Genomic DNA, 26,446 nt, shown 5'->3' on the forward strand with positions numbered 1-26,446 from the left:
TGGAGGGGAACAGCTAAAGAATATTACTCATTTATTTTCTCCATCAAGGATTCCTGAAAATCAAACAGGAGAGTCAAATGAGTAGGCTATATCCCCGGTTCACCACACTGGTTGTGTAAACTTTAAAGATGGCGTGCTGTGATTTATTTCGACCCTAAAACATGATCATCAGGTATTTTTATTATATAAGGAGGAATTATTTTTTCAAAAGAGTATTTTGTTAAAATGTTGTTTTAATGTGGGCACGCCCACCAGTTCATTAAGTATGCCTGGTTTGCCTGGTGGGTGGTGATGGGTGGTGATCCACCTGAACTGAAGCCGCACCCACAGCTGTTGTATGATAAAAGGGGGTGGGTTAGGGGAGGTGATGATATTGTGATGTCACTATATCACTGTTTTCTTTTCATTGGCACGTTTGACTGTCAAGGTTTCAGCCTCCATGAAGAAACCTTAAATACAAAGGCAAGACATCATTGCACATAACAACCACATGCACCAATGGGTCTAATGAAGTACTGTCACCTCATAGACACATGAAAAACTGGGGGAAAAAACAGCACTCCATCTTTAAGATTTCACTAATATAGATTTTGCTTCGAAAATGATGATCAATCAGGTAAGCGGTATAAGCAGGGAACCTACAATAACCAGTGGGGCCACTCTAACCGTGACCAATGATAGTTAAATAAAAACTGGCAACACAAAATGTCTCACCCACCTACTCCAAGGAACCGATGGATGGGGGGCCACCACTGCCACCAGCAACGAATGGTCCTGAGCAACCCTCCTCTAGCTATGTAGAGATAAGGGATATAACAGGCCCCTAGTGCACCCAATGGTGCATGAAAGCCATTTATCAAGGACAATAATTCACATCCCCAATTTAGCAGAGAACAATGAGACCAGTCACGTTGGCCTGTGCAAACTGCACATAGGAGGGATGATTTAACGACCAAGGTCAGATCTGTCTAGAAGCAACTAGCAGAGATATCCTGGCACAGGGCCCCCAGGAACCGACGGGAGGATACCACCGGATGAACATACGATACAACTAGATGAAGATAATAAAGAGAGCAGAGACTTTATGTGCTTCATTGGCTTTCAGGAAGCCTTTCTTTCTCTCTTTTGCATTAAATGCGGGGTTAAATGTTAACCCATTAAGACCTGAGGACGATTCTACAAATGCCTTCACTTTAAAGTTTTTTTTTTTAAATGTTCAAAAGTAGCAGATGCAAGCTCAAGCTTGTATATCTGCTATTTTTGAATAGCCAATGCAAAGATCTAAAATGGCACACACACACACACACATGGACGGACGGAGTCCAAAACATACTCTCTCCCCATGCCTTCGGCATGGTGGAGACAATGTATGACATGTATTTGTGTCTTTACTCTTTAATACCTATAAAACATATTATTGTGGGAGCACTGTGTCTGGGGCTTGTCGAATGTATATCTCTGCCTAGGGTTGGACGTATAGTAACTATAGCACTGTCTGAACACTACAACTAACTAGTGATCATGGTGGTGCTGCGTTTCAACTGCGAGGGTCTGCATCTCTTCCTCCGCTGAACAAATTAACTCCTCACTGTACTATACAGATTGTTCCTGTTTTTATTATTGGTAGTTTGGTACTTACTGTACACTACTAACACATTTGCATTTTGCATTGCATTAGATTGATGCCATCAAGTAAATTCCAAAATAAAATCATCCATCCATCCAAGTTAAAGTACAAAAGTAATTGCAACCAAATATACTCATTATACTGAATGCCCATTACAGAAGCATGTATATCATTTTAAATTGGCTTTATTATAGATCATTAACCACTTCTAAAATAGCCGATCTATTATAGCTTGTATAGATCGGCTATTTTCAATATACAGAAAAAAGTACATTTGCCTCTGAGATGAATGGTGGAGTAGAAGTATAAAGTATCAAGAAATGTCAACAGACTCAACACACAGGTCAAATTACCTTGAAATTGTACTCAAGCACAGTACTTGGGTAATTGTACTTTATTACTATGCCTCTGTTGTTAATTACGTACAGTCCTAAAATGGATAATGTATTTAGAACCAATTTATCAAAAGGTGAACTGGTCACAAAAACCCCAAACAATGAAATGTTATAAAATATTTATTTGTAAAGAAGACTGGGACATTCATTGGCATTCACGTGTACCTACCTACTGTATACAAGGCATAACAGGCCACAGCAGATACATTCTGATGTATTATCTGTAATGGGTCATGTAATATATCTTAAAATAGTTCCCATTATATGAAAAGTAAAAACACAACATACCGGTAAGCATTCTATAAAATATTACATTGTTCCTAATACTCAATAAGGCAGGACCTTCAAATCAAATTTCCAACATAGACTCAACAATAGCTAATTGGATTATCCAATGTTTTTGTATCCATTACTGTGCACCTCCTTATAGCATGGTAGTACAAATGCACTTCAAAGATCAAAAGATCAAAGATCAAAAATCTTAGGATACAATAAATCTCAATAAACAAGTTTTTCTTTTTTCTTAAATATTTTATCCCACGATTTTGCAACGCATTTTTTCACCCAGTGTCAATTATCTAATGTAATCCTGGGAACTAGACCCTCTCTGCCAACCTGGGGAAAGCAACGGACTGACATCATGCTTCCTTCTATGAATAACGGGTAAGCCGCTTCTTTTCACCTGACATGGGGAAGTTTCCCGGGTTGAACGTAGCGCGTGGAAGGAACACATTATTCCAACCAGTTCCTTTCCCCTCCATAAGGCATCCGGCTGACCAGGGGGAGGATTATTTTTTTGGGAGGGTACCTACCCTAATAAACAAGATTGTAAACATCTACAATTAAAGACAGAAAGAATAGGATATGTGTGCCATTAAACTGTTATAATATTTTATCGAGGCATAACTGTGGACTCGGATATTCATAAAAACACTTAAATTCCACAATCTATTGTACAAAGTCACAGGTAAAGATGTGACACCTGTTCTGGACATTACTAAAGTAAGTAAACAAGACATTCCTGCGATACCATCATTAAGCCTCGACATGCCCTTGGAGTAGGTGGAGAAAGTGCTCGCTTCAGAGAAGTGAAATGAAACAAATGAAAGAAAAGAAAGGCAGACTTAATTCATTGTAAGTAAACAGCTATATATCAAATGCATTTACTATGTGTTGTTAAACAAAATGTAAAAAAAACAATATATATAATATATATATATATATATATATATTCAAAAAATCTGTAAAAGAATAGGTGGGCACCAAGGAAGAGCATCTGTGTTAAATTGGCACTTTTTTACGTGCCAATTTAACACAGAACGTTTTTAAGTAACGTAAAGTATACATGATTAGAACATGCTTAAACATTTGACAATTAAGATTCAATATTTGTACAATTGCTACAAAACCTGTATATCCACTCATTTTGGGGCATAAACAAGATGTTGAAGCATAGAATTAAGTCTGATAATGATGTGCCATGCATGTCCACATCATGTATACTTTACATTACGTTATATATCGTTTTACATTTTATAATTGTACAAAATAGCCAATTTTACATTGAGGTCCCCAGATGTCCTTAGTGCCAACCTATCCTGTAGGGTAGGATATCCAAATAATCTTATATTTTCATTTTCACGACCAAATGCATTTAGAAGGCATTTGTAGAATCTGCCTCAGGTCTTAATGGGTTATGGCTTATGGGGTGAGACATTGAAGCAAAAGGTTAATTTTTCTGCTATATGAGAGCAAAGTCAGTGCAAACAAAGGTCCCCTGGAAGCCTGTTTGGTTGTATAGCTTGCTCCTTTTCGAGCTCTTCAGCACTTCAAGCAGAGTGAGCACAGATGTAGAAGTTCTTCTCAGTGAATTCCTCCCAGTAGTGCAGCTCATCTGTGAAGCTCCAAGAGCAGGCGAGGTCTTTGCACTGGGTCTTGACTGTGTGTACCACACAGGGACCAGGCAGCTCTGCAAACAGGAGCTCTGCTACACTGATCAGAGTAGTTTTCTTCTGGCCCTGGATCAGACGCTGGATGTTGTTCCTGTCAACAGGCTCTGGCGAGGCACTGTAGGATATCACAACATTTAATTTCTCATCGTTTGAAACGACCTGGAAACGACTTTTTCCTGTTAGACAGTGGAATTCCCCCCTGGAAAAAAACCCTGAAGGTGACCTGTACACGCGAACAGACCAAAACACCCAGTCATACTTCTTCTTCAGCTTCTCTATGATAGCATCAGCCAGCTGTTGGTTGGTTAAGTCAGAATGGTCTCTAACCAAACGACGGGAATCCAGCTCGGCCTGTTTGGGAAAACTAACAATGCAGTCCTCGATGACAGCATTCATCTTGGATTGCACATCCTTCATCTTCTCGCCCCAGGTATTAAGGAGCCCTTCCACCTCATCATCATACCCCTTTAGAGCAGTGTGGCCCATCAGGGCAATGATACCAATACAGAAGAGCTTCATTAATCTGAAGCAGTAGTCCTCCACTACTCGCCGACTTTTCTCCTCATAGTTAAGAATGATCTCCAGGACAGATTCAGGACCTGAAAACGTACCTCCTCCTGTCACTGCTTGGTAGAGGACATGAAGGTTTTGGGCACCACCAGCCCTCTCAAAGTGATCCATGAATTGCTTTTTCTTGACTTCACGAAACTTGGGCTTGGCATTGAGAATGTCCATGTACTTCCGGAATTGGTTAGTGATATTCTCCTCCACTGAGAAGTACTTGGCATCCACAGCACTTTTCTTGATCTGCTCAGAGACCTTCTGCATCCCCTCGGAAACAACATCCAGCCGATCACGCACTTTCTGGAACTGCTCCTTCATGAACACAGCCTCTTTGCTCTCCACATTGTCCATGAACAACATTATAATTGGTGCAGCAACGGAAAAGACAGGGAAGAGGTCACCAATAATAGTGGCTGCTACTTCAGATCCTTTTTCAAAAACATCCATCACAGACTCAATCACGCTCTTCTTTTCTGCAACAAATTTCTGTAGCTGGTCAGACATCTTTGTTGACACGGTGAGAAAATAGTTCAGGAGAATCTAATAACAGAAACAAATTATGACATTAGAACTATGTGTGATTTTTAAGATATAACAGAACAAATCAGTACAATACTACCAAATAGTTGACATTTAGAATAAGGATGCAACAGTTAATCAAACTAATCAATATAATCAATTATACAAAATAATCGATAATTGATTTGGGGGAAAATAATTGATTATGTGACACATTGTGAGCTTATAGATCAGCTATTTTTGTGTCACAGTGTAGTCCAGGGGCTTTCAACCCTTTTCATTTCAAGGTCCATTATTTATTCGCCATTTGAGCCACGGACCACTATTTGATGATATATATACAGTGAATTAATCTAAACATTAAAGACACAACATTTGTCACCACAACAATATAATTTAATATTGCAAATGTGTACTGTACATTTAATATACAGTACAAATTGAAACAATGATATTGTCGTGGTGGCTAGCTGCATGGTGGTGGTGAAGTTTAAATAATAGTGCCACCTCATAATTGTAAAGTGCAAATACAATAATTGAATTTGTGTTTATTAAGTACTTGGTTAGGTTAGTTATAATATAAGCATAATATATGTCAGAAAAAAAGGTGGAAAGAAATAATATTCGAAATAGGAACCGTGGCCCAGGCCGTGGCGTAACGGTCTGGGCACCGGACTGGTGATCCAGTCGTGGTGTGCCGCGGGTTCGACTCCCGGACCCGACACGGCCTTTACTGCATGTCATCCCCCCATCTCTCTCCCGTTTCCTGTCAGCCTACTTTCTATCCCTTAAAAAATCAATAAATCTTATAAATATCTTATAAAAAAAAATAAAAAAATAGGAACCGTTAGGAACTGGAACCGTTAAAATCCTAACAAATCCCAAACCTAGTTAGGGGAGGGGCTGATAGTGTAATGTCACCATATTACTGTTTATTTCATTGGCCCGTTTGACTGTCAAGGGTTCAGCCTCCAGGAAGAAACCCTAAATACAAAGTTAATACACCATTGCACATAAAAACAACTGCAGGGTGTCTAATGAAGTACTGTCACCTCATAGATACATGAAAAACTGTAAAAATACAAAAATGTTGGCACTCCATCTTTAACATTCTCTAATTGTATAGACTTCTTGTAAATTAAGTAATGCAAATTTTTAACAATAATTTAACTCTTGAGCATAAAACGAAACTATTTAGCTAGGGACCACCTGGAACCCCCTCAAGGACCACCGGTGGTCCCCGGACCACTGGTTGAAAACCACTGGTGTAGTCAATCAGACTAATTTGTTGATTAGAATTAAACAAAGGAACAAAACAATGCTTCTTGATTATTCAATTAATCAAAAAGATTATCGATACAGTAATCACAAAGGAAATAATCGATAGTTCCAGACATAATTTAGAATAAATAAACGGCCTTGTTTTACTTACAGAGCTATTGAGGTCAAGTTGGACTCTGGCCTGCTGTCTTGCTGTTCAGTCCTCACAGTGAATGCTGATAAGGAAAGATAGAGACAAACAGCAAAATTAGTTTCAGTGTGTAGTTTCATGTAAAGCTGGCTGGGACTGGACACACCCAGTGAGTAATGCTTGAACAACACAGAGGGAATCTACCAGTGAGAGAAGACCAGTAAGGTACAATATTTACATGCAGGAGTTGCAAAATGTGTGCTGTAAAAACAGGTTGATGTCAGGATACACAGCATTCTTGTGACTGTAACCATGTTGAAAATAACAAAACTCAGTGAACTGAGTGGTGCAACTATACATACTAGCCCTCCTCCATGGCCTCTGTGTGTGTGTGTGTGTGTGTGTGTGTGTGTGTGTGTGTGTGTGTGTGTGTGTGTGTGTGTGTGTGTGTGTGTGTGTGTGTGTGTGTGTGTGTGTGACGCTGCTCAACAGTGCCATCCAGCAGTATTGGTGAGGTGTTGCAGCTGTCCATGCTCAGACATACAGACAGAGACGGACGTGTCGTGTATACATACATACTGTATAGCTGCGTAGTGGAGCGGTTAGCTAAAAAATGAATACATTTTAAGTTGAAAATAACAAAACAAAGGTAGCTACTATGCAGCATTTATGTCTTCCCTTTTGTAAAGTTATGGCAAATAGATGGAGAATTTTAGAATACCGGTCCTTGCTGCTGTGTGGATCTTCATTGAATTTATGCATTTGACTTTCTCTTACCCTTCACTATTGCTAGCTGGAGATGCATAGCCTAAGACGAATCATTATTTTGGCCTTCAGCATGTCAGAAAAACATTTGACAATTTGGAAAGTCATTATACAAAGGGAGGGAGTTACATTACATCATTAAAAAGTGTCATCTATTTAAGCAATCATGGCCGGGGTAGCTCCTTCCTCTCTGTCTTCATGCGTTTAGCTTTTTAAGTTTTCTTATCATATTTGTTACATAATTAATAATGATGCCTGAAGAAGGTCAGTAGACCGAAAGCTTGCAAAATAGATATTTTGATTGTGCGCAGATCTGAGTGTGCAGAGCTTCCCTTTGATTTTTTCGTTGTCCCTTTGTGACTCCAGCACCTCACTTGAGTTTTTTCAGCAGGCGGTGGTTCTATTTACATTTTTACATAATTAATATAAAATGTGTGGGCATTGTTAATTTGTCTTTAAATAAAAGCAATGCTCCCGTTTCCTTTGGAATAGGTAATCTGTTGTAGTAATGGTACATGCCATGCGAATTTATAAGAGAAATGTATTTCCTGTCCAGTCTGATGCAACTGCAATGAGAGGTAATACCCTGAGTCCCTGCCCTTTAACGGATCTAGCCTACGTTTACCAATCTCCTCTGCCCTTTAAAGTTTAAACGATAGTGCGGGGCGGTCCAGTCCAATCAAAGACAGGCAGCAGGCGTGGGAAGTGATTAACTGTAAGAGGTTAAACTTGCTGGGCAAGGGTGAGTTTTCCATTGCAACTCAGCAAGTAACCATGGCAACCAGACAATGGAAACTATTTTGTCAGCTCTCTAGTATATCTGCTGAGGCTTGTCCCAAGGGGGGGGGGGGGGGGGGGGTTAACAGTGCACAGATTGTAGTGACAGAGCATCCATTTCTCCACGTCATACATCACACTGACACAACTTGCAGTTGTTGAAAGATCAAGGCTGTGGGCAGTGTTTACAAATCCACTAACATTTCTCTCTCTAATTGTGAATAGCTTACATATCAACAACACAGCTTTACATTAACCTATACATGTTGGTGGAGCATATAGTGATTTGATTAGGCCATGTTAAAAACGAGATATTTCTGGTTTGATGTGCTCTCTCTCTCTCTCTGTGTCTCAATGTCCCAGGGGTAGTTTAACTGCATTCTGAGTGCTGGTGAAGCACCATCACACAGACATTACACTGATTACAGACAGTGCTGGAAGAATTCACATTTTCAGAGTCGATGGACTTTTTTTTGCAGTACACAGAATCATGGATGCCAGTGAGTCCACAAACAGGAACCATACAGTATACACTAGTGTGGATTTGTCTTTTGTTATTATTAACAGCGTGAATTTGTACACTGACAGTAGGCTATATAATGTCCACACTCCACAACATAACACAAAATGCACAACGTTACAGTGATTCTCAAACCTTTTCAATCTTTGGAGTACCAATTTTATATAGGCCTACATTAAGCAATTTTGTTGCAATCTAAGAGCATTTTTATTATTGGACCTATGATATGGTCTGTCATTTGGTCTAGAATTCCTCTACTGTCCATGTACAGTACTGAGATAACAGTGAAATAGTAATGTATTAGTTTAGACTAGACTGTATTAAGTTACTGTACTGTAACTGATGGTGGAACCCAGACCATAATGTGGACCCCACGTTGAGAATAAGCATCCATAAAATATAGGCCTGGGTAAGTTTTTCTTAAGTACAAATAATGAAAGTAAACATGTTGGCCCTACAACAATCTTCCATTTAACTTCAGCCAACGTAAAACGAAGGAAAACATTATTATTCATGTCTTGACTTGTCTCATGACAGGCCGTCGCTCCGGGAAGGAGGAGACAAGTGGCCGTCCGTCTGGCCAGTGAAAGATTGTCCTGAGCTCAGATGTAAAGTCAAGATCAACGGTCTGTTAATGCGCCTCGCTAATGGAAAACATATCGATCAACTCGTGTAGGGGGGCTCTAATTGTATCATTTGACCCGTGTTAAAACAGCGAGCTATAAACAGACAGCTCATTAAGATGGCGTATTGTTACACACACACTCACTATCACATGCACCCGTGCACGCACCACCTACGTCTTTAATAATAAATTGGGACACTTCCTGGGTTGAAAACGGAATGCTTTTCCTCGTTATTTAGGCTCTGGGTACAACGCCCTTTACAAAACAAATGTGAAAACCCAGTCCCATATACGTTAAGTTATGTCGTATAATTTTAATAAACAACTACTTAAAGATGTCAATAACGACGTCGACGTAGCACTCTACTCTGTACAGTGATTCAAGAAGAATAACGAACTAATCTGTAAAGGTTTTAGGCTTGTTTATGTATCGAACGAGGTCGACAGAACGGGGTCACTAAATCTTTATCTTTGAAATGTAGGAGTACATTATTTGAGTACTACAGTATAATAGTAGGATAATACAATTGCAAACAAATAGCCTACTCTGACTGAGCTGAAATGGACTCACCTTGGCTTAGAAAGTTTGCGAAACAGCTAAAGTGTTTCCGCACTACGTACAGTCTCGGGTTACAGATCGAGGCACACCCAGAATGTAACGGAGAAGAAAAACTGGGAAAACTTGGGCGGTGGAAAAAAAGAGTTGATGCCCAGGCCAGCTGAGTCTTATAAAACAAACAACATTTTGACATGCAACCAAATGTAAAACGCCTAATCACAGGAATAGAAATGCAGCACCGCAGCGGGACACTCACCTTAACTCCAGGGGTTCTTGGACCAAATGGTGTAATTCTATGATGGGATCATGGGGTTTTATACCTGAAGAATGGTGTCTAATCATAATTTAATCATTTTTCACAATAAGAAGTAATCTGACAAGAACAGTATTGGCTGAACCCTGATGTCAATACAAATACTATAGTTGGCTTTCTGTTGTAAAGCTCTCATTGTCCCTTTCTGCAAGATGTGTTATTTAGTCTGTTAAAATAACATGAGAAATATCCGCCTAGGCCAGTGGTTCCCAAACTTTTTCATGTCAAGTAGGCCCTACCCCCAAAGTGACACTAATTAGCCAGGGACCCCCATAAGAGTAGATTGGTACGGCTCTAGCAGTGATTCTCAACCCATTTAATTTCAAGGACCCCCAGTTTGACATGAATTATCTACGGACCCCCATTTAATGGCATTTCCCCCAATTTATATTGTAAAATCAATGTTAATTGTGGACCAAATTGGATCAAAATCAAGTTCAAGATCAAGTGGATCAAAATGACCTGTTCTTGTTCTGTAGATGTTGTCTATGAACTTAGTGGCTCAGTGCAGGGTGACAGTTTGAACTCCATGGCCAAATGGTGTCTCTTTATAGACGGAGCTTGAAACAGAACCTGTATTCTCAGTTGAGAATCTCTGAGCTCTGAGTTGAGAATCTCAACTGAGAATACAGGTTCTGTTTCAAGAAGTTTACAGTCAGTGGTCATGCAGGCTGCATTCAGGTGTTACCGTGTTAATGGCAATACCAACCTAAGACGGTTAAGTCCATGAGCTAGAGCTCCAAATTTGGGCTAAGATTCCCTAATCTGAGTTCCCAGAAGTTTTCCCCAACAATGATTACCCAATGAATAGGCAAAGCCATAACCTATACAGTATATTAATCTGTTTCAAGTAAAGTACCGTGTATGATGACCCTTCCACAGGAGTATCCTTTTCATATTTATTTATTACACATTTTGTTATTTTCAACTATATGAATAGGTTGATACATTTTAAGAAATAGTTATCGGGACAGTGCGGGACCCTTTTCTTCTCAAGAAATAGTTATCACCATGAAACTTCCCCTAGTGTTCTGAAATTAGGCATAGGAAAATAGGAAAATATGCCAGAATTTGCATAACTTTCCAGAATCAAAATCAGAAAATTGGATATAGCCAGATACAACCTTCTTATTTAATTTGGTTTACATGTTAGAATCAAAGGTTTTAAGTAATAAATCGCTAACACCGTCCCATCCCCCCTGTCCCACACAAGTGAACTCAACTCAACTCAAATCAACAGTTTGGATCTAGTCACCCTATACATTAACCTGACTCCACCAGATGGGGGTTACCTATATACATAGGCTGCCTACTATCTGAAGGCATCATTCAGTATAATGAAGACCAGTGATATCAAAATCATTAATACATTTGGTTTATTACAAATTAAGGCAGAAAAAAAAAAAGTTCTGTAGATTATATGAGAAGATTGTCTGAAGTAGGCCTACATGGGTAGACTGCTACTGCCCTAATTCTTTTGCATAAAGCAGCTTGCATGTTTGGAATGTAACTCAGTTTATTGCAGGGTATTTATCAATATAAATATTACGTGGGTTTTAACCCTAACCCTGAACACTGTAGGCTCTGAGTCTGAACAACTGAAACACAGACGCAAAAAGATTAATTTGATGTGGAAAATAGCCTGCCTTTTTATCACTAGAGAAAAGAAATGTACATTTATAATCATTATGTAAAAAAGAAAGACAGCAATTTACATTCCAGCCTCAACAACACAGAACAGATTACAAGCATACTGCATGTGTAACATTACAATTCAGGTATAAACATTTATGAATTGTATTTGGTATTTCCCCATTAAAACAATCTGCATTACTCTGAATTGTGCATAACTATTCAGGATGAATGCAGAGGTAGGCTCTTTTATGTTTTCCATAGTAATAACAATCCTCATGGAAGTTGTTGATCTCCACCACCTCCTTATAGTGGCTAACAGCGTGTACCAAACAGTTGGGGAAGCTTGTGCTCAAAGATAGGGCCACGTGCATCATGTTCCCCTTCAGCTTTTGCCCCTCAATCTGCTCCTGAATCTGGCTCTGGTTGATAGGCTTTGGGTTAACACTGAAAGAGATCACCACTTTGATGTTGTTCTTGGTCAACACGTCAAAGTAGTTAGCTCCTCCCCCACTGCCATGGTATTTTTTCCCCGCCAACCAGTTGAAGAAGAAAATGCGCTCCTTATCATTGAAGACTCTGATGGACCAATTCACCCAGTCATATTTCTTAACAAGGGAATCCAAAAGGGATTTGGTGAAGTCAAGGTCAACACTGCCAGGTGTCTGCTGCAGCTTGTGCTCCATGTCCAGCTTGGCTTGATCCGCAAAGTTCTCAGTGCAGTCGTCCACTGCAGCTTTCATACGCTTCTCCACATCCTCCATGCGCTCCTGCCACTTCTTCACCATTTCATCCCCAACTACCCCCTGCTTTAGGGCAGCATGGCCCATGACTGCAATGATGCCCACCACGAAAAGCTTCTTGAGACTCGCACAAAAATCCTCAACTGCCCTCCTGCTTCTCTGCTCTGTTGCAACTACTGTCTCCAGCATGGGATCTCCTGACATGTTTTCTCCTGTGACAGAATTGTACAGGGCATCTAAATTCAAGTCACGACCTGTGTTATCATATTGAATGAGGAACTTCTCCATCTTCTTCTCTTTAAATTTAGGCTTAGCTTTGATAAAGTCCTGGAACTTTTCATACTGACTGAGCATCTGGGCCTCTTGGTCAAAGTTCTGCCTGTTCATGGAGGTCTTCTGAAGCTCCAGTGCAATTTTATCAATCTCATCTTGGATACCCTCAAGCTTCTGATTGACCTGGTCAAACTGTTCAGTCAGGTAGCGCGCCTCATTCCCATCCGGGTTGCTAAGGATTTCAGCGGAGGCCACAAAGACAGCCTCCAAGATAGGATGAAGCTGGCCCACAGTGGCTGCCAGAACCTCAGAAGCTTGCCCCATGATCTCCACACCTTTCTCAATCTTGCCCCTGTTCTGCACGAGCCAATCTGCCACACTGGTCATCTTTAGATAATACGTATGAGACTTACTAATCCAAATTGGGTCTGTCAACAGCCAGACTATGCAGTTTTCTGAAAGGAGAAGAAATATAAAACCACTGTAAGCGTCATTGTAGTGTGATTATATGTCTTACAGCAACATTGCCACCCAGTGCCTTTTCTTTTTAACGAAGCCAAGGGACAATAGGTTCAGTATCTAGGGAACATTGACTCTAAAGTAATATTTTCACAAGTCTTTCCTGACAAACAAACCCCACCATAAAAACACGGCCGTGCATGTCAGTACTTGCAGGCCTCCAGTTTCATGCCGCACCCTGCAAGTCTCATTTAATGACAGGGACCTGATTAGACCTTTGCTGGTATTGTCACACATTACAAATTATGAGTACACAGCATACGGTAGGTACACAGAAAACCTATATGGCAATTCAGAGCAAATATCAAGCATGGTATGTGTACACAAGATAAATGACATCAAAATTGCGCAACACTGCAGTACTGGCCTTTTGGGATGTAATTTACTGCTCCATTGCTCCAACAATAGCCAAGACCCAAAGCAAACACAGATGTTCACAACATGGGAAATAAAATGGCTTTACGTACTTGGGTGACTATATCATAGTTTTCAATGTAAAATACACAAGAGAAATGAGCTCACACATATATCATTCCCTGGAGCCCGTATCCAGTTCAGAAAAAGGCACACCCTAGTCTGAGAAAAGAAAACCCCCACAACTGCACTTGTTCTATGGTAAGAAGTCCACAGTCCTCTTTTTTGCAATAGTGGATGTTATGATTGAAGCCCAAATCATGAAATCAAAATATGAAACACAAAATTGTATTGTTATTACAAACAAAATGGTGTGATAACAAATTATTTAGAAAATTACAGGTTTGAAAGTAACATGTCACAGGCTTACCAGTAATTGCTGCAGTGTTGAGATCAATGGTGTCAATTTACAAGCTGTCCTCCTAAGGACTATCACTGCACTAATTACGTTTTGCCTTGCAGATAATATTATTGCTTACACGATTTCTCACCTTATTATTTGAACTAGCTGATCAAAAATGGGGACAAAGACATAGCTCTAGTGGAATGTAGAATTATAATTAAAGAATAAAAATGTCCAATTTCCCAAACCTCTCCTAAAGGCATAAAATACATTTAAAAACACTATGAAGTATAAATACTTACTGATATTTTTTTGTTTCAACTTGGAAATATTAATATCCAAGCTGTTTTAAGGTGATAAGGTGAGTTTCAATAAGATAACTTCTGGCCTCTCCTTCAGTGCAATATGTTTCTTGGCTTTTCACACAACAAGTGCTGCTTAAAACACCATTATGATGATCCGTTACTTTCCACTTAGCTGGTGGCAGTACCAACCTATTGAGCTCTTATGGAGACCACATCCTCATGTCATGAAAATCACCCAGACCACATCCATGGACAATATGATCTCCACGTCTGCTCAAATTGAATTTAAGCTGTTTGTCTTAAATGAGAATTGTATTGTGCAAACAAGTCAAAATTAGATATAGATGTCTCTAGAAGTCATGTCATCAAAGGTCTTCAAGCTCCCAAAGTTCTTAGTCAAGGTCTGTTTTCCATAGTGATCTAACCAAACAAAATATACATTTCTAAATAAAAAATGTAATGTATTTTTGTTTTAATGCAAAAAGACTAATTAATAATAATTAATAATATTAATAATAATTAAGCACAACATCTCAAACTTACCTCAAAGGTTCAAGAATGCTGTGTATACTGTCCAGTTATCCAACAGTCTAGCTGTATCATTTGAGTACTAGCCTGCATGAGATGTATATATAGACTCCCCCTCACTCTCTCTCTCTCTCTCTCTCTCTCTCTCTCTCTCTCTCTCTCTCTCTCTCTCTCTCTCTCTCTCTCCCTCTCTCTCCCTCTCTCTCTCGTCACTCCCCTTTGGAACTCCTCCATCCCCTCCAAGCATTCCACGGGAACCCACTCGAAGAGATGGTGGGGGCCAGGCACAGACAGATAACATCCTGTAAACCCTCCCCATGCAGGGACACCACAACACTCTGGGAACATACTGGTTCTCTCTCTCTCTCTCCCTCTCTCCCTGAGTCCCCTCCCAGAACTATGTCTCTCTCTCTGTGGGTGAGGAGGAGAGAGAGAGAGAAGGGGGAGAGGGAGTACAAAAAGAGAGCACAGTCACACAGGGCCAGCTAAACGGCTCTGTGCCACATGCACAAAACTCTCCTTGTTGTGTCTCCACCAAAGTATCCATGGTTACCAGGCTGATTCTTCTTTTTGAGCAAGTGTGCTCAACAAAGTCATCTCCTGCGTTTTTCACCTGATGTGACTTCATAGTGCTCAAATCCACAAATCCACAAATAAATGAAAATTAAAAATTAAAAGGAGACATTTGAGATGGGTACTTTAACCTCACAACTGAGGGAAAACGTTTGGTCGCTGGATTCAGTTCCAGTAAAGAGCGTTGACATTTTGTCCAGCAGCAGTAAAATCACTCTGTCACAGTGCTGAGCAGCCCAGTGAAAGGACCTCTGTGTCTCCTGAGAACACACCAGTCTTCCCTTACCGCCTTTGTGCTTCAGAAAGTAGACCATGACCCCCCCCCACACACACACACACACACGCACACACACACACACAGCCTAATGATGCAGATCTGATCAGCAGTTTAAAGGAACACGAACGTCAAAGATTCAGCAAGAGGAACGTTTGTTGAACGTTAATGGTCAGCTGGTCAAAAGAAGGGTTGGCGTGCCCGCGTAGTACCTCCCTGTTTCTGGGTCTCTCTGTGTCGTCTCGCTGTCAGATCTCGCACCATGCTAACCCGTTGCCATCAGAAAGTGGAGAATAGGCATCGCAGGGACTCAACGGTATGTGGCGTGATGGCTGGTACAGACTGACACTGGTAAACACACTCACAGCAGAGGCCGAAGCATGATAGTAGCCAGCTGGAAGAACTCACTTCCTGTCTTCTGTGTCATGTGTTGCTCTCTCACTACACTTATCATCTCCTTCCTTTCCAAGCAACATGGTTCTTATGTGAAACACATACTTAGTGAACATACTGCACGCACGCACCGCACGCACGCACACACACACACACACACACACACACACACACACACACACACACACACACACACACACACACACACACACACACACACACACACACACTTTTTGCAGTTTGGAGCAGAATCAAAAGCATCGTACACTTTTTAAATAAGATGCATTGCTTTTCGTTTCATGTGGTCAAACTCTCCAGGTGAAACTCTGGGAAAACATTTAAGATAATCACAAGCGGCTGTCGTGTGCGGGCCAGAATTCACTGTGGTACTGTTTTCTTGCTGACACACTAAGTAAACTTTCCTGTTGTCAGCATTTACGATAGATGTGTGGAGAAGTTGAATTTATTAAATAAGTTTATTATAAGTTTTCATGGTGTGATATCTTGTTCATGGTGAATAGTTATTTAGTGTTATTTATCATGTATTTCATTGGGTACCACACACTGTTTCGATGATCTAGTCAGTGTAGCTTTATAGCACTCAAAATGCTTTGGATGCAAGTATCCACTAACACTAACCTCTAAATATACTGTATCATTCTTACATTGTGGTGTATGATGGAGCTGGAGCTGCCTCAGGTATTTTACATTATTTTGATCCTAGCAGGACATCCTCTTGACTTATTCAATTCTTATCTCATCTCCTTTCCACACAGTTGCCACACAAGGCTTGGAGCACAAGAATTCAGCCTGCAATGTTGTATGTTTGTGCAACAATAAACACCTTGAACTTGAACTTCCTTTGTGTCCAGCGCAATTAATAATAGTTTTATCTCACAAGACTTAACGCCATCCCGAAGGTTGTGCTGTCTTTGCCTTTCAGATGAAATGATAAAATGATGGATCACCTTATTATGCAGTCAAGCTATTGACCATGTTTGATCTTTTTGACCTTGGCTGATGGCTAGTGTTTCCTCCCCACCACAAGATGTCACTTCAGTTCACAGGAAAAGCCCCCATCTTCTAGCTGCAGAACACACCAATGATTCGGTGGAGGCAGGGTTATTTTTGTCTTCACCAAGCCGACACTGACAGGCATAGAGATGACGACTATATATGTGTGTCTATCCATCCAGTGTGTGTGTGTATGTGCGGCGCGCAGGTCACTGTCACTGCTGGGCTGATCAGGGTCAACCTCTGCATGAACACTCCCTGCATGTAGCTCAAGGAAGACACCCCCCCCCCCCTTCAAATGGTTCAAATCAGCCTCATGGTGGCACTATAACAGCCGCCTCGACTGATTGTATCATTCATTACATGTACTTGTAGACCATAATGTATACTAATAGTATATTCACCAAAATGGTGAATAGGGTCAATAGTCTTAGTTGAAAAGGATAATGCCTGTTGGTGGACAAATTGGTAGGAATTTAACCCAATAGGCTACTTTGTTCTACTGGATTCTAAACTCTCTTACCTGTAGATCAACTTATTGTATACAAGAGAGAGAAGAGAATAATATGAGGCATAAGAACAGGTGCAATTTTATCATTGACAGAAATAGGACAGTATACCAACATCACAGTAAGGAGAGACCTGTGAGTGAGAGGATTTTGATACAATAAGAATTAAAATGAATGGAAACTCAAATAAGGTGAAATAAAGTTAGGTCCACAAAGTAAATACCATCTCTTTAATGTAGGCATGGAGCTTTAATTAGAGATTTCACTAAACACTTTTTGCTACATGCACTGTAGTAAACAGACTATTGTGAATCATACCAAAAGTAACACTAAGCAGTAGCTTTGCTTGAATGAATAGTTTATTTCGATCTTTCAGAGAGGGAGACATTACACAAAAACAGTTAAGCTTATTAGTGCCTTTAAGCTTCTGCCTATGCCTTTTCGATCACAAAAGAAAAAGTAAGTGAGTGCTTGTTTACACAAAAGTGCTCTTTCAGTCCACATAGCTGCATTGCAGCAATGAGTCATGGTAGTGAATGCCTGTAACAAAAAAGAAAAATAGTAAAATTGTTACCACTAAAGACATGGCTTAGAGACTGTCATCCTGGATTTGAACTACTCCCATGGGACAGTGTGGGCTGGAATAACAGGTCCTGGGAAGCCACAGAATTGAAAGTGTGTGTTCTTAAATCTTTATTTATCTAGGGAACAATTCTTGCTTTGCTTAATGCTCAAATATCTTATTCACACATCAAAAAACTTTTAAATACATGCAGGCTACTGAGGTGCTCTAGACACACAAACTGTGTGTGTGTGTGTGTGTGTGTGTGTGTGTGTGTGTGTGTGTGTGTGTGTGTGTGTGTGTGTGTGTTACTGCCGCGGAGGAAAAGCCGTGGAAACCGGCCTTTGAACTGCGCCTGCCTCATGGTGATCAAGCACCAGCAATGTTTAATCAATAACCTCACGTTTCTAGTTGACCAGTTAGTAAGTCTTGAATTTATACAGCTTGTCTAAGCGCAGTTTCCTGAAATCAGTAGCATGATACCATTTTAAAGTTAATTATAAGACTGATTCTACATTCTACAGAACAATTACCACCCTCCGCCTTCTTTTTGATTGAGCCAAGAGACAATGTTATTATCTAGACAACATTGAAGCTGAAGTCATATAAATGACTAGTCATGTCAGTACTTGCAGGTATCCAAGACGCATTTTAATGAAAGTGTCTTGATTATATTGTTGGTGGCCTTGGCACACATTACACATTTCATCAAAGTACACAACGTAGGCACACGGAAAACCTGTATGGCAATGCAGCGCAAATAACAAACATGGCATGTGTACTCATGGATTACAGTAAGACATAAACAGAATCCACCTCTAATAACTGGCATGTTCTGCAGGCATCCAATTTCATGCCATGTCATGGCCACACGCAACAACAGCTCTATTGGATATTCTTGATAGGCTGCAAACACACATTAAGCTATTCACTGTCTGTAGCTGATGGGTATTTTATCCCATCATGATAAAAAATGTCAGGGGGGACTGTAAGCCCCTGTAACTATAAAATATGAAAATATCTTCGATAGCAGAGTGCAACTAGAAAAAGTGCCCTTCCGGGCACAGGTCTCCACCAGGTTATCCACAGATCCGTGCAGTTAGAGGTAAAAACACTTTTCGGCCAGTTATAGCGCCACCTTGAGGCTGAGTTGAAATTGTTCATGTGGCATTTCGTCCTCGGCCTAGTGGGAATGTGGGTGCACAATTTCACGGAAATCACGCGATGTGTTCATGATTTGCAGCATTTTGTTTGAAACTGAGCACTCCTGTGAACTTTGGAAGCCAATCTTAACCAATCAGGATGGAGTCTGATAAATCTGAAAGACCCGTTTCGTTGAATGGCTCTAGAGAGACTGTGTACCAATTTGCGTGATGTTTGGACAAAATCTGTAGGTGTACTGTGCAAAAACTTGTTTTGCACAAAGCGGCCTCCTGGTGGCGCTATAACAGGCCGTTCTGGAAAGTTTGGGGCAGAGGTTCATGGTTGGCATCCAGGGAGTGTGTGTGCAAAATATGGCATTGAAAAACTTGTTTTGCACAAAGCGGCCTCCTGGTGGCGCTATAACAGGCCGTTCTGGAAAGTTTGGGGCAGAGGTTCATGGTTGGCATCCAGGGAGTGTGTGTGCAAAATATGGCATCGACCGGGTTAACGGTGGCCGAGATTAGCTGTTCACGGACACACGGACACACGGACACACGGACACACGGACACACGGACGGACGGAGTGCAAAACATACTCTCCCCACATGCCTTCGGCCTGGTGGAGACAATGAAGCTGCGAGCTGCTCCGGAACAGAACCAAAATGCTCCGGAAGGCTCACAATAATACTTTAGGAGTAATCCCATTACAATACTTATACTTAACTTTAGCTTTACCAAAAGACTTTAAGTAAATAGCCAATATGAACAGGAAGGATTACCCCATAACCAAAATATTACCTGAATGCACCCCAAGAAAAGAAGTCCAGAGCAGAGCGAGGTTTTTAGTCATTTTATATCATCGTTTCAGAGAGAAATAGAACAGGATTCACAAACACAGCAATAATAATCAAATACAGAGCCCAGACCCCCGTGGGGGGGGGGGCCTAGTAGAATGGTTGGTTTCTCTCTCCCGTCTACCCAAAATGGGAGAGTATATATACTTCGACAATACAAAATGGAGGATGGTACAAAGCGACGTGGCACGACACGAGGAGTATCGTACTCAAAGTATGGAAAGATACTGGAATGGAAAAATACTGGATTACTGGAAAATTACCAGATACAGTAGATAACCAAAAAAGAGCAAAGAGGCTGCTCTTCGGCCTCAATGGATAAATTTATCTTCAGCTTGCCGTCTCGGCGAGCTGGGAAGGGGGTATGGCATGCAGTCTGATAAGATAATGCCTGCATGGCCAAGGTCAGATACAGGCTCTAGACAGAGACAGTGCAAGAATCCTTCTTACTAACTAAACGCCGAAATACAGCGGGAAGTCACTACACAGGGCAACCAGATTAAAAGGGTCAAAAAGGTCAAAGGAGCTGATCATTCACCCACAAAAGATACAAAAGATAGAAATTATCTAACAGTAGCCTAATTTCTTTTATATAAATCAGGGGTTTTCAACTGATTATGAACCAGGGACCACCACCCTGACTGAGAATCAACCTGGGGACCACCACCCTGACTGAGAATTAACCTGGGGACCATTGTTGTGTTGGGAGGGGATATGGTCGTGGTGTGGGGAAAATAAATTAACCTTCCATATTAAACTCATGTTGCTGTTCATTGTAACATATTCTATGAGTAAGCAGACACTTACGATTGATTATGGGCACATTTCCTTTTAATAGTGACTCAACTAGGTAATCCGGTTTCCCTTGAGATTCTAACTCACTTTTCTGTGGAAGTTCTTGACATCCGACTTCCCAGTAACGGACAACATCGACGCGTCATCATTTGTCACCAGATAATTTACTGCATTGTTTCTCAACTTGTGGTCAATACGATAAATTCAAATATGAATCTTCACTTTCCTACATTACTAAATGCATGGTCAGGGACCACATACAACACCTTCACGGACCACCAGTGGTCCACGGACCACCTGTTGAAAACCCATGATATAAATGATAGATGGTACACACGCTCACTCATTCAGAGAGAGTGTAGATATCTATCGCCAGCAGCTGAGTATTTTTGATTATATATTTGTTTTTATTATAATCTTTTACTCAGTCATGACAGTAACACAAATAACAGCAATTTGGTCGACCATTGGTCGCTGTAAAATGTGCTCTATAAATAAAGTTTGAGTTGAGTTGAGAGTTGAGGAAGTTATTAGCAGTAAAGACATGGCTTAGACTAAAGACCATCTTCCTGGATTTGAACATGTGGGCTGAAATGACTAGAAAGTAGAAACAGTTGCGCCAGAGTCAGAGAAATAGATGATGAGAACTGGGATACAAGGAAAGAGGAATGCCATGGACCGGAGGGATGTGTAAGCTTTCACTCATAGTGTTTTAGGGAAGCAACGTCCTGTTAGATCAGCTAACTTCCTGTGTTAGCTGATCTAAGAGAATGGTAAGGGGTGGATCATGTCCTTAAGGTAAGGGGTATCAGAACAAACAAAGAGGTCGGAGCGCACACCAATAGTGGGGAGGTGCCACTGCTGACCACGGGATACAAACTTGAAAAAAGGGAAGAGAGGTTGCACAGCTCGTAGTCACAAAGCAAAAAAACGTTTTTATTAGATTATCAACGCTTCTGCAACAAAATGCCTTCTTCAGGGTATGGAGGTAAGCCGGTAAGGGGTGCCATGCCCTTGATACTGCAGGTATAGTGAACATGGGTGTGAGCAGCAACTGGAAGCCAGTGAAAGGAACACAAAAGCTCAGAGATGTGGTTTGGGCCATGGTCCAGCGGTCCAGGCACCTATAGGCACATTAGCAGCCTGGCAGTGCATCGCATGATCTTTGCTGCATGTCTCTCCCTGTCTCTCTCCCCTTTTCCTGTCTATCTACAATGTAATCTATAAATAAATGCAGAAAAGCCCCCCCCAAGTAGTTGGGTAGTTGAGCCCAGAAATAACCGGTGCCAGATCCTGAATCCATGGGCCCCTGGGGGCACTAGGGGTGCAACAGTTAATTTATTGAACTAATCTATTTACAAACAATATTTTAAATATAAAATATTTATATTTTAAAATAGACAATCTACAAGCTCACATGAATGCGGCACGAGGCGATGCATTATGAGTTTTTAGATCTTCAATTTTCACAATTTTTGTATAAAATAATGCTTAAGTGGTTAATCAATTTGTTGACATACTAAAACTACTGTTTCAATCACAACTAATGAGACAAGTACAGAACAGTAGTTTGTGAACAGACCCATGAGACAAAAATGTAGAACAAATGTTTTCATCATGTGGAATGGGAAATGTATTTGATTCATCAGTAACCCAACTAGAAACAGAGAAGCCTGGAGATGTCTTGTCAAATGATTTGCAGTTTGTCAGAACCATGCACAAATCATTTGACAAGACTTCAAGACAAAGAAAGAAGGAAGTGAAAACTCAACCATACACATTTTTACCATACATGAAACTGCATGGTGCTGTCTTCAGTAAGTGTATATTTGTCTAATCAACGACAGCTTTGCAGTGATGCGGAAGAAATGGAACTTGAAAAGTCACTTTCAGAATCAAATCATTTGACTACTTTTTTCCAGCCAACAGTGTACTGAGAGAAGAAAGACGGAATTGAAATCTCAGGTAGTATTATTTGCCTATACGTACTACCTGTTCATAAAATATACCTCTGCATGTGGGGTGTTTTTGGTTCAGCTTCTAAAAGTCTGGGTCAGGCTCCAGTGGTTCTCTCAGTTGGCCTAATTGTTTCTTTAGAATAGAGGGCCCCCTGACCTTTGGGCCCCTTGGCCTTGGCGGCGTTCAGGGATTTAGCAGATGAGACTTGGATAAGGAGTACAGTGCAAACCTACAAGTGATCGCTGCATTGTGTGACCTTTAAGACAGCTGCCAGTCCAGCATCACTCCTAGGTTCTGGTTGTAATTGTTGTAAAAGGATCTGCTGGGTGTTGGCGATGGAAAGAAGATGCTGCAGGGTCGCAGGACTTTCCTGAGAACATCTGCTCTATAGGATATGTTTGTGTTAAAAAGTGTCCTGCAGTGCTCTGCTACAAGTTGATGGTAGATGTTGAGAGAGGGAGAGAGAGAGAGAGAGAGAGAGAGAGAGTAGAGGCTACTAGAGTGGTGTATATTCAATCAGGCGTTACCACCTTCACAAAACACACACACACACCCACACAGACACGGTCACACTCACGGGCACGCACACGCACGCACGCACGCACGCACGCACGCACGCACGCACGCACGCACGCACGCACGCACGCACACACACACACACACACACACACACACACACACACACACACACACACACACACACACACACACACACACACACACACACACACCAGCATTCCATTCCCCTCTGCAGATGTTTCCAGGTCACAGAGATCTTAGCATTTGGTGAGAGATTGAGTGTTGCTTCATCTGACGAAGTTAAGGGGAAAGAAAGAGAAATATTGCTTCCTTTGGATTAAATGCTATGAATATTTTCAGTTACAAAGGTATAAAAAGTCAAACATCAGATTGTGTCTTCAAAGGGAAAATAATAATAAATGAAATATATACCTGTATCTGTGTTTATTAATCATTAGTTATCTCAAGCTATTGACTAAGCACATACTGTAGTACTGTCTTCATGGAGGAATAATCAATAATCACTTCAGTGTGCTGATCATTAAAGACAAATAATCACGATCTATTTGACTTGGTGCATTGCTCTTACATAGAATAAGAATCACACCCGTGTGAAGTGAGTGGTGCAACTCCGTGTGGGGGTCCCTGGAGGGTCCCCGGAAGTTCCAGACCCCCAGGAACACGCCCAGGGGGCCGGGCCAGTTCCGGCGAGCCACCCTGCATCCGAAATGGTTGAGAAATGACGGAGTTACCGTGTGGGGGTCCCCAGGGGGTCCCTCTACTGCACTGTACTGTACTGTCACACCCGAAATCATCATATAAACAGTTAATATATATGTGTGTGTGTATTAGGCTGCACAACAGTGACACTTGGTGATGAAAACAACCAACGCAATTTTCGTGTTCGGACACAGGGACACAATATAGCCAACATAGCCATCATGACATGCATTCAGAATGCGTCGTTTTGTATATGAGCTGTCCGACAAAATAGCTAATAATTTTAGTCTCCAGACTGTCTGGCTGGCAATTTAAATGTCTAGCATGACCTCTACGTTGGTGATATATTGGTGTCCCACAAAATGTCCTCTTGAGAGTCCTTTCTTGTCGTCCCTCAAATGTAATGAGATCTGTGCCCAGTGCAAGGACACATTACATCTTAGGTGTGTGTGCCCTTGCACTGGACGCACGCACGCACGCACACACTAGCCTATGGTAGAGTATGTTAATACAATCTAACTGGCGAATCTGCATGGCAACTAGACTTAATACGTTAATATTCAGAGTAGACTAATACTGTAACTAGTAGGCTACATCTGCAATAGAACTACTGTAGTACACTTGGCCATGGCACGAACACACGGGCAATTGTGTTCGTTGGAGTGCTGCGCTTGGCGCAGTGGAATCTACGAATCAAATTGCAGTCTAAACGTTAACCATTAAAGGTTCAGTTGTATAGTGCAACATACTGTACTTTACTGTAGGAAGAAGCAGTTTATGTGCCAGGATGGGAGAGATCAGAGATGATCTTGCTCACTCGCTGGATCAGTCTGATTGTGTGTGTGCGTGTGCTGCCAAATGTAACAAACCACACCTGACAGTTTTCAATGGCTACGCAGAAGCCATTGAAAGCTGCATGGGTAGAAGTGATGTGGGCACAGTGCACACCCATTGCAGCCAATCTGTAGTTTGTAGCTAGCTAGCTAGCCTGCTAACATTTTCTACTCTAACGTGCACGCCAGAGCCTTAGATAGAGACAGAGTTACGCAAACTGCGTTCACTTCATGGGGCCAGTTCAATGGCGGCTCTCCTACATAGACTTCTATTGAGCATGGGGACAACCAACTGGGCCAAGTCCTGGACCGGAAGTAGGCAGAAATGCATTGGACTCAGGCAACAGCCCAGCTTTAATGAACTTAAATTCCTATATTTTAAATTACATCAAATGGGTCAAAATGGGTGATAATAACCTATTCCATCCACCAAGGTTGCAAACTTGAAAGCGGCACATGGTGTGGACTGTGGACACTCACTTGCATGGCGGTTCACTCGGGCATGACTCACAAGCCTCAAGGCCTCGCTGTCGACGTGCCTGTCTTGTTGTCAAGTGATCACTGTGATGGAGCCGTGGTTTTCCCCATTTGTCGAAAAGCATAAATGAAGTCTGATGATCAGGGTCATGTATGTCATTTGCAAACTTGAGAAACTTGACAGAGTAGTCCATGGATGTGTCATGTGTAGAGCTCGCGACAGTAGAGCAAAGGGGAGAGCACACATGGTTCCCCTTGCCTTGTGCTTTCCCAGCCACCCATGCTGCTTCCTGTCTTTCAGGAAGTTGACAGAGAGCTTCATGCAGGCACAGTCAGCTGGGAGAACTTGTATGGCAGGAGTTCATTGGCATTGGTGTCGAATGCACGTACACGGACAAAATGTGAGTCTCCAAAACACTAATATTTGGAAGTTAGGGTTATTGCGTAGGCTACCATTCGGCATTTATTTAATTATTTTCTTTATGTTTTTTATTTCAAGCTGTGAGATACCAAAATGTCTGTTGAGATGGCTGGGTACAGACTCTGGACATTCTTCAGTCCTATGACTTACTGTATCAACTCTTCTTGATTAAATGCACCTGAACTTTGACCTACTGTATCTGATTCTGATACCATCAACAGTCACTCCAGTGAGGCACCCTCATCTGTCTTTCCAAGTTACAACCAGAGGAAGATACAAGCCCATCTGTCAGTCATGATGAATCAATACAAACTGTGGCTTAGTTCGATCAAAGGAAACAGATAAGGGCTCAGAGGCTGAGCGCATTGACTGCAGTCAAATTCAAATTCACCCATTCTTACACCTACAGAACCAAGTGAAATCTTCAAGCATTCCAATGAAAAGTGTAAACTATGTTACTCTGCCAGGCACTTTGTTCAATCATATTGTTTTGCTCCCATTGGCTCTTTTGGAAAGCTTCCACAAAAATAGTGTATTTTATTTCCATGTTATATATTATTTTGGTGAAGTGAAATCATATTTTATTACACCCGCTTAATCACTATATTTCCTTTAC

The 26,446-nt window shown here is 41.2% G+C and overlaps 2 protein-coding genes across 4 annotated transcripts; both read right to left on the bottom strand.

The window, feature by feature from the left end:
* Nucleotides 1-2,129: 2,129 nt before the first annotated feature.
* rpz4 (rapunzel 4) lies at nucleotides 2,130-10,009 on the bottom strand. 3 transcript variants are annotated; one of them, XM_083761740.1, is made up of 3 exons: nucleotides 9,971-10,009; nucleotides 6,490-6,553; nucleotides 2,130-5,078 (listed from the first exon to the last, which is right to left on the bottom strand). In XM_083761740.1, exon 3 carries the CDS (start codon nucleotides 5,040-5,042, stop codon nucleotides 3,852-3,854), a length of 1,191 nt encoding a protein of 396 aa, XP_083617866.1. In that variant the 5' UTR covers nucleotides 5,043-5,078; nucleotides 6,490-6,553; nucleotides 9,971-10,009; the 3' UTR covers nucleotides 2,130-3,851. The 3 variants fall into 3 exon arrangements, with proteins under 3 accessions (XP_083617866.1, XP_083617865.1, XP_083617867.1); XM_083761739.1 differs by lacking the exon at nucleotides 9,971-10,009 and adding an exon at nucleotides 9,731-9,791 and having other exon boundaries at nucleotides 6,490-6,552; XM_083761741.1 differs by lacking the exon at nucleotides 9,971-10,009 and adding an exon at nucleotides 9,727-9,741.
* Nucleotides 10,010-11,386: 1,377 nt separating this feature from the next.
* Nucleotides 11,387-15,007, bottom strand: rpz5 (rapunzel 5). The gene is made up of 2 exons (XM_083760617.1): nucleotides 14,800-15,007; nucleotides 11,387-13,130 (listed from the first exon to the last, which is right to left on the bottom strand). Exon 2 carries the CDS (start codon nucleotides 13,060-13,062, stop codon nucleotides 11,878-11,880), a length of 1,185 nt encoding a protein of 394 aa, XP_083616743.1. The 5' UTR covers nucleotides 13,063-13,130; nucleotides 14,800-15,007; the 3' UTR covers nucleotides 11,387-11,877.
* Between the last annotated feature and the right edge of the window lie 11,439 nt (nucleotides 15,008-26,446).

This window comes from Protomyctophum parallelum (assembly GCF_964188405.1).
Source record: "Protomyctophum parallelum genome assembly, chromosome: 3".
NCBI lineage: Eukaryota > Metazoa > Chordata > Actinopteri > Myctophiformes > Myctophidae > Protomyctophum > Protomyctophum parallelum.